Genomic DNA, 7,561 nt, shown 5'->3' with positions numbered 1-7,561 from the left:
GGAAGGCAGGGCAGGGCATACATTGGAAAGTATTTTTTAATAACTTCAGGATAGAAAAGGACTTCTTAAGTAAAACAATAATTTGCAGAAAGCTATTGAAGAAAAATAAATTGGCTGTAAATCTCTGTTACTAAATAAACTGAAGACGATTCCAACTTTTTACACACTATAGATTTACATTCAAGACAGCAAGAACCCCCTAGAAATTAATAAGTGGCAACAAAGAAAAAATATGAAAAGTCAATCATCAAAGAAGGTATCTTAATGACTAATGAACACCAAAATTCACAATTTCACAGAAATTAAGACAATGCAAATCAAAACCATGATATATTATTTTTCATTTATCCGACTGTCAAAAATTAAACACTGAATACTCCTAATGCTCTATGGAAACCGTCACACGTGTGCACATTAAGAAACATACAGGAGATGCTCATAGCTATAAAGCTATACAATTGCAAAACACTGCAAATACCCATTCACTAGTTGAGTAGATAAACAGAATGTAGATTATTCATGTAATGGAGTAGTAACAGTTAGAAGGAATAAATAAAATTGAATTATATACATATATACCTATATACACACACATGATGTAATTTACCTCCAAACATCTGCGTCAGATTTAAATAGAGGAAATGGAGGTTGCACATCTATAGTGGAAGCCGTGAGGAAGATTCTCTCAATGCTAAAAGAATTACTTGAGATTTCTTTGCTGCTTCTAACTCCCCTGGTGTAAAACATAGAAGCTCCAGGAAGTTCACTAAAACAAGGTTTAATTCAAGGAAATATTGGAAAATATTTCACAAATATTTTTAGTCAGTATCTTATCTTGATTGGTGTGTGTGTTTGTGTGTGTGTGTGTGTGTGTGTGTGTGTCTGTGTTTATTTCGAGGACTTAAATGAAATAACCTTCATATTTTTTTACTCTCTTGCCCAGCTCCTGAGTCAGTCAAATATACAGCAGAGTGACTATTCTACAGCCCTAAAGCAATGCAACAGGGAAAAGAATCGAACTTCTTCTATCATCCCTGGTAAGTTGTGTTGAACCTTGAAAAAACAACTTTTTTCAAATAATAAAAGCATTGTAGGAAATTTGGCAATATTTGTATACCTTTGGAGCAAATGGAGCACGTGCAGATATTTCTTGTTTTGTCCAACATGTAACTGTTCCAAAGGACTCATAAACCCCTTGAAGTCTTATCTAAAAATGCAAAATGTCTAGAAAAATTAGCTTACAGATCAGAGACACTTCAACTTGAAAAATGCAGCTATATTTTACATCTGGCATGGGGAAAAGATGGTACAGTGCTGTGAGCATGGGTTATTTTGTTGTTTCGTTTTGTTTTTGTTTTTGTTTTACAATGAATGTTCTGTGTTCCAGTGGAAAGATCAAGAGTTGGCATTTCATCCCTGAGTGGAGAAGGCACAGACTACATCAATGCCTCCTATATTATGGTAAGTCAGAGAAGTCACTGAGGAGACTGTCTGCCAGCTTGTGTTACAGGAATCAAAACCAGAATGGGCTGCCAGAAGCAAAGACTACAGGCATGGGCAACATGAGTGGTAAATATAAGTTAAATCTGTAGACTGCAAGCCCACAGTCCACAGCAACAATTGAAATAACAGCATGCTTTCATGTGTGCTGGGACTGCAGAAACCTCAAGCAAGACCAATAAGTAGATGCAGGAACACAAACTCACCATTCAGGGCTGATGAGTAGATATAAAATTTATACCTGCTTGTCTAAAAGGCTTTATTTCCTTCACTAAGGTAGAACCCCTGAGCAAACCCAGGATTCACTGGCTTCAGCAAAGCCCAACCTCACTGGCGTCACTACTCCAGGTTTGCAGCATGATTCTTACCCTGCAAACTGGTCTCATTTTGGGACCTGGATTTCTAAAGATACAATGCTTTTCTTCTGCATTTACATCTTCTGTGTTAGGGATGCGTGTTTTAGTAGCTGTTGTGTGACCTTCACTAACATTTAAGGTCAGTGAATTGCGGAGCTTGGCTTCTGATGAAAACCTCCTAATTCTTATTTCAAAACCTCTGTTCTATTTATCCAGCAAAGAAAATATTAAGGAATATCTATGCAGGAAACACAGGGATGTGTGGTAGTGGCATCTAAATACATTCACATTTCAAATGAGCCACTGGGTACTAGGAATGGGATCTGAAAGCAGAAGGGGCTAGAAGAGCCAGGACTTTAGTAACAATATAAATATCACAATTAATCCAATAGCTCTAGCTTCTCGGTATCTGTAGCAAAATATGCATGGTGTCTCCCTGGTTCCTCTCTTGTAGCGGCAACCAAGGTGTCTGAACACCGAAGTGGGAAATGTAAACTCTCCTGTAGATTTTCCACTCTGTGGAGTAAGAGACAGTATCCACAAAGCAGTTTGCCAGGTGTACAGCTAGAGGTTTGTGTTTAATGAAACTGTTCAAGTTTCCCTATCAGCTTAGCTGATAGCTACTATCCTCAGTGACCACCAGAGGCCCAGACGAAAGAGCACCAATATGGGATTCACCTGCATGGGTTCCACTGAGCAGTCTCACCTGAAGTCTTCAATGACAGAAACACAGTGTGAAAGTTCAGAGTTTTTAGTATTTATGGACCCTGAGGAGTTCATGGCACTGGAGGCCACATGCATAGAGCTTAGGCAGAGCAAGCAGGGAAAGAGAGAAAAGGACCCAGGGACCAATGCCTTTATTGGGTCCAGGGCATTGTCCAAGCAGGTTTTCCATGGGGAGTTTTACTTGATGGGTTTAAAGCAAGCAGGCACAAGTCCCAGGAGGTCACGTAGTGACTGAAAGGTATTTACTGTGGCGTATCTGCAAAGTCCAGGTAGGTGTGAGGGTCAGCAAGGCCAGCCAAGCAGGCTGTTCCATAGTGAAATGGTCACTATGGAGCAATTTTGTAAGTTAGATACCTGAATCAATCACTTTAAGGAACTGGTGGATGGGACAATGTAGAACTGGAAACTGTATCAGGGGCGACTGAACCCTGCTTCTGGCATAACAAAGTCCAACTTATATTTAAAAGGAATGCCAAGGAAAGATAAAAATCATCAACATTCACTCCAAGATGATAGGTAACCCTGAATACTATGTCTGACTTCTTAAGGCAAACGGGCACAATGCTTAACTTCTAAAGCCTCAGTTTAATCATCTGTAAAATGGGGATCATAGTTCCTATCTCACAGTACTGCTGTGAGGAACAAATGACTTAAGAAAACAAAAAACACGTAGTGTCACACCTAGCATAGAAAGTGCCCAGTAAGCATTGGCTATAATAATCATATTACTACATATAGACACAATCTGCAATTCAAAAGACTATTTTGACTTAAGATCCATTGATGTATAAATGTTTGTCTGAATGTTTGAAGGCATACACCAGTGTTGTTTTTGTCTTCTCTTTGGTTTTGTAGGGCTATTACCAGAGCAATGAATTCATCATTACCCAGCACCCTCTCCTCCATACCATCAAGGATTTCTGGAGGATGATATGGGACCATAATGCCCAACTGGTGGTGATGATTCCTGATGGCCAAAACATGGTAAGTCCCTTAGACCACTTCTGGGACTTTCTTTACAGGGGAATATCAGGTTACAAATAGTGAAAAGTCCAGCATACAAACAAGCAAAGCAATTTTGTTTTCAACTAATAAACTAATGTCATTGAAGGTACACCCTTCTACTGTTGGGCTGCTTTCATTATACAATCTCCTAAGTCAAAGTGATGAATAAAAGTTTTAAATGAAAGTAAATTTAAATTAACTTAAATGTATGTGTTTTGTGATTTTAAGAAATGTCACAAAATTAGGCTTTAGAAAGTTAGAATCACAGCCATGAAAGAAATCAGCCTATATGCTTCTATTTACATTTTTAAAATAAAATGTATTAGAATATTTAGAGATTCCCTGAGTTTAAAGAGGTATCTAATTTTTTCTTTAAAAAAAGACCTAGTTAGAATTAAGAGAGTTCCTAGTATAGGAAGGACTTCTTTAGTATTAGAAAAGCAGGGATATCCTATCCCCCACTTTATATGTGTTTGGAGAACTCAAAGAGTAAAATAAAGTAAATATTTCATTTAGGCTTTACATGTTTACTTAGCTTTGATATTCAGTTCTTGTCTATAAAATTATTGCGTGACAATTACACATGAGGCTGGAAATTTTTGAGCTCTTAAAATCGCTGGAATCTTCTCTACTCAGTTGTCAATTACAGAAGCAATAAGCTTATCATTGTTGTTGATAAGCTAAGAGCATAAAATAATAAAGCAATAGTTTGGGTTCCCAAGTGTGATATTTTATTCAGCACATCAATCTAGTTGAAGGCACCAGGAAGATTTTAAGAGTAAATATTCAGATTCAAAGAAAAATTGGAGTTGAAATTTCTCTGCCAACCAATTAACTTTATTTCACAATCTGACTTATTGGGCATTTAATTAAACTATAGACTCTTCTTTCATTTGCAATTCTCCAGGCAGAAGATGAATTTGTTTACTGGCCAAATAAAGATGAGCCTATAAATTGTGAGAGCTTTAAGGTCACTCTTATGGCTGAAGAACACAAATGTCTAACTAATGAGGAAAAACTTATAATTCAGGACTTTATCTTAGAAGCTACACAGGTAAGGATATAAGTTAAATGACATGGTTTTTATCTTAAACACATGTTAAACATATTCTAATCTAGGGATCTTTCCTAGAAATGAAAAGCATGATTCTGATTTTTTCCCAATTGAGACAATTACACAAATAATCAAATTACCTTGTCACTTTCATTTTCAAAATGGTATAGAATCATTGAACAATTAGCCATCACTGCATCATTCCTGAATTTTACACACAAGAAATCAAAGCTCATTTACTCCAGATTAGTGGTTGACAGAACTTAGGCGGAAAATAAACACAGTAAAAGAATAAGTGTATTAATTTTAATTCTCGTGTTTTAATGTAAGCCCTTACCTTGTAAGTAAAATGAGAAAAATACTACCTGCCTAAACTCTCCTAAGTAAAATGGGAAAAATACTGCCTACTGAAACTTACTATTCTCTACCAATGTAGAAAGTTGATGAGTGATAGTGATGTAATAAGTTGATAAATGAAGTGCTTTGAAAACATGAAGTACAATGAACTAGGAAAATTTTACTAAAGTCTTGGTTATCTGTTACACAAGATGCTGCTGTTATCTACAAGATAATACATTGTTTTCTAAAGTCTTAATTATATGCAAATATCTATTATTGAATTCTTTGTCAATAATTTATTTACGTAGAGCTATAGTAAAATACTAAAAGATACTAATAATGATGTCTAAGGAATGTGAGATTCAGAGTACCTTCTCAGTCTGACAAAGATTAAATCATGTTCCAAATAATTTGAATGTTTCAGTTTTCTCTAGTTCTGAAAACTAGTACATATATGGTATACAAGAAGATTCTCTATTCTCTAGAATATTTAAGTGACCAATACATATAAACTTGATAATACAAATAACTAATAATGTAAACAGCATAGCAGTGGAGTAGTATCCTATCTCATTAAAACAAAAAAGACTTAGGTCTTTATTTGTAAAATGAAAGGCAGGAACTAGAAGGCCCCTAAGATCCCTGAGAGCTCTTAGTATTCCATGCTAATTTTTACCTCTGATTATTCCCTGATCACTTTAATAGCATCCATTTAGATCTGCCATCTCTCATACCTTCTTCTCATTATTCCTAGTTAGTAAGAAAGCCTATTACAAGAGTAATAATCATTAGATACCTATTATCTTGTCACACCCATTATCCTGATCACTGATCATGTTTAATATCTTGCTCAGCACTGGGAAATTAGCACTGTTTTTCTCCTAATATTATGCAGAAAATGAACTAGATAACACAGATTCCTGATTGATCCCAATTCAGTGTGTCTCATCTATGTAAATCAGCTATTATGGACAACTTGATAATCCAGTAGCCCAACTCAGGGATCAATATAGATGTATTTCTATAACAAAGATCAGAAAAGAAGGAAAGACTAAAGTGGACAGTTTCATTAACTTCAGACATTTTTAAGCACTTTACCCAAATATCACAACATTTGAGGTTAGTAGACGAGTGAAGGTCTACGCTACTGAGCTTTCAAAAGCTAGGGGCCTTTTATTTATGTATTTGTTATGAGGACTATTTTTAAGAATTTATTAAATATTGAATATATTTAAGGTGTTTATATTATATGTGCAAGGTTTAACAATTATGTTAAATTACTGTTACCCACCATTGACTTTAAGAAATAGAACATGGCCTTGACCATCAAGTCTCATGTGCTCCCTATCACCGTCATCCTCTCCTCACTTCAGAAGTAGCCTCTTCCTGAATTAGTGTTTATTGTTCTCTTGACTTATTTTATCATTTAATTATTGTCTTTGTTTTCCTTCACACGTATGCTGCTTACTTTTAAATATCTGTGAACTTTATATAAATTATGTGTATTATCCCACTGAGATTTATCCATGTATTTGGGTGTAGTTCAAATTCATTTACTGCTGCTGCTTAGCATTCCAGATAATACATATTCTTTTTTTTTATTTTACATGCAAATTATTACTTGTTTGTTGTGTTTTGTCTTGGTTTGGTTTTGCTATTACAAACAGTGCTATATGAATATTTTTAGTCACATGCAAAATTTCCCCTTGGGGATACCCTGGGAATTCCCCTGCTGTGTTATTGTGTTGGATCATCTTCAACTTTCTGTAACTGTACTAAGTGAAGTCAATTGTTTTCCAAAGTCATCCTACCAAGGTATCCTGTCATCAAGAATGTGTGAGTGATCTGGAATTGCTACATCCTTACCAGTGCTTGTGTTGGGAATGAAACAGCATCTCTTGTTAGTTTTAATTTGCATTTCTCTTGTTGAAAATGAAGTTTTCAACATAACTTTATATTTTTACATAATTGTTTACATAAATAATATTTTTACATAAAATGTTTTAGAAATAATATTTTTATCTAAATTAATTGACCATTCAGAGTCTATCTTTTGTACTGTGTCTGTTCATGATTTTTGCCCATTTTTCGGTTAGATTATTTATCACTTATTGATTTATCAGAGGTCTTCTTATATTGTGGATACTAATCCTTTGTCAGCTACATATATTGCAAATACTTTCTCCCAGTTTGGGATTTGACTTTTTTACTTTCTTTGTGATTCTTTTTTTTTTCTTTGTTTTTTTGGTGAAAGAAAAGTTTTGAAGTTTAATCTACATGAATTTATTGATCTTTTTATTCCTGGCCTTTAAAAGGAAACCATCATTTAGTATCTTTAAAACATACCGTTTACCCTGAAATCATGAAGATGCTATCCTACATTGTTTTCTAAACGTACCATCTGAAATTGACTTTTTGTATTATATTGTGTGAGACAAGGGTTCAGTTTCATTATTTTCCATATGATGATACCCATTGTCCCACCATTATTTATGAATTAGCAATATCAGTTTAGTCATTCATATTTTATATATATAAATATATATATATCATACACACACACACACACACACACACACAC

At 34.8% G+C, this 7,561-nt stretch overlaps 1 protein-coding gene across 1 annotated transcript in view; it reads left to right on the top strand.

The window, feature by feature from the left end:
• Window positions 1-7,561, top strand: part of PTPRZ1 (protein tyrosine phosphatase, receptor-type, Z polypeptide 1) — a 90,155-nt gene that overhangs the window by 78,212 nt on the left and 4,382 nt on the right. Inside the window, exons 18-21 of the mRNA XM_011995971.1 lie at window positions 944-1,037; window positions 1,388-1,461; window positions 3,438-3,566; window positions 4,495-4,641. Of these exons, the coding sequence (XP_011851361.1) occupies window positions 944-1,037; window positions 1,388-1,461; window positions 3,438-3,566; window positions 4,495-4,641 (444 nt within the window). The remainder of the gene's footprint in view (window positions 1-943; window positions 1,038-1,387; window positions 1,462-3,437; window positions 3,567-4,494; window positions 4,642-7,561) is intronic.

The sequence above is a fragment of the Mandrillus leucophaeus genome, unplaced genomic scaffold (genome assembly GCF_000951045.1).
Source record: "Mandrillus leucophaeus isolate KB7577 unplaced genomic scaffold, Mleu.le_1.0 Scaffold5, whole genome shotgun sequence".
In the NCBI taxonomy this organism is placed as follows: domain Eukaryota; kingdom Metazoa; phylum Chordata; class Mammalia; order Primates; family Cercopithecidae; genus Mandrillus; species Mandrillus leucophaeus.
Note: the sequence above shows the minus strand (reverse complement) of the source record. Positions and strands in the feature narration are given on the sequence as shown.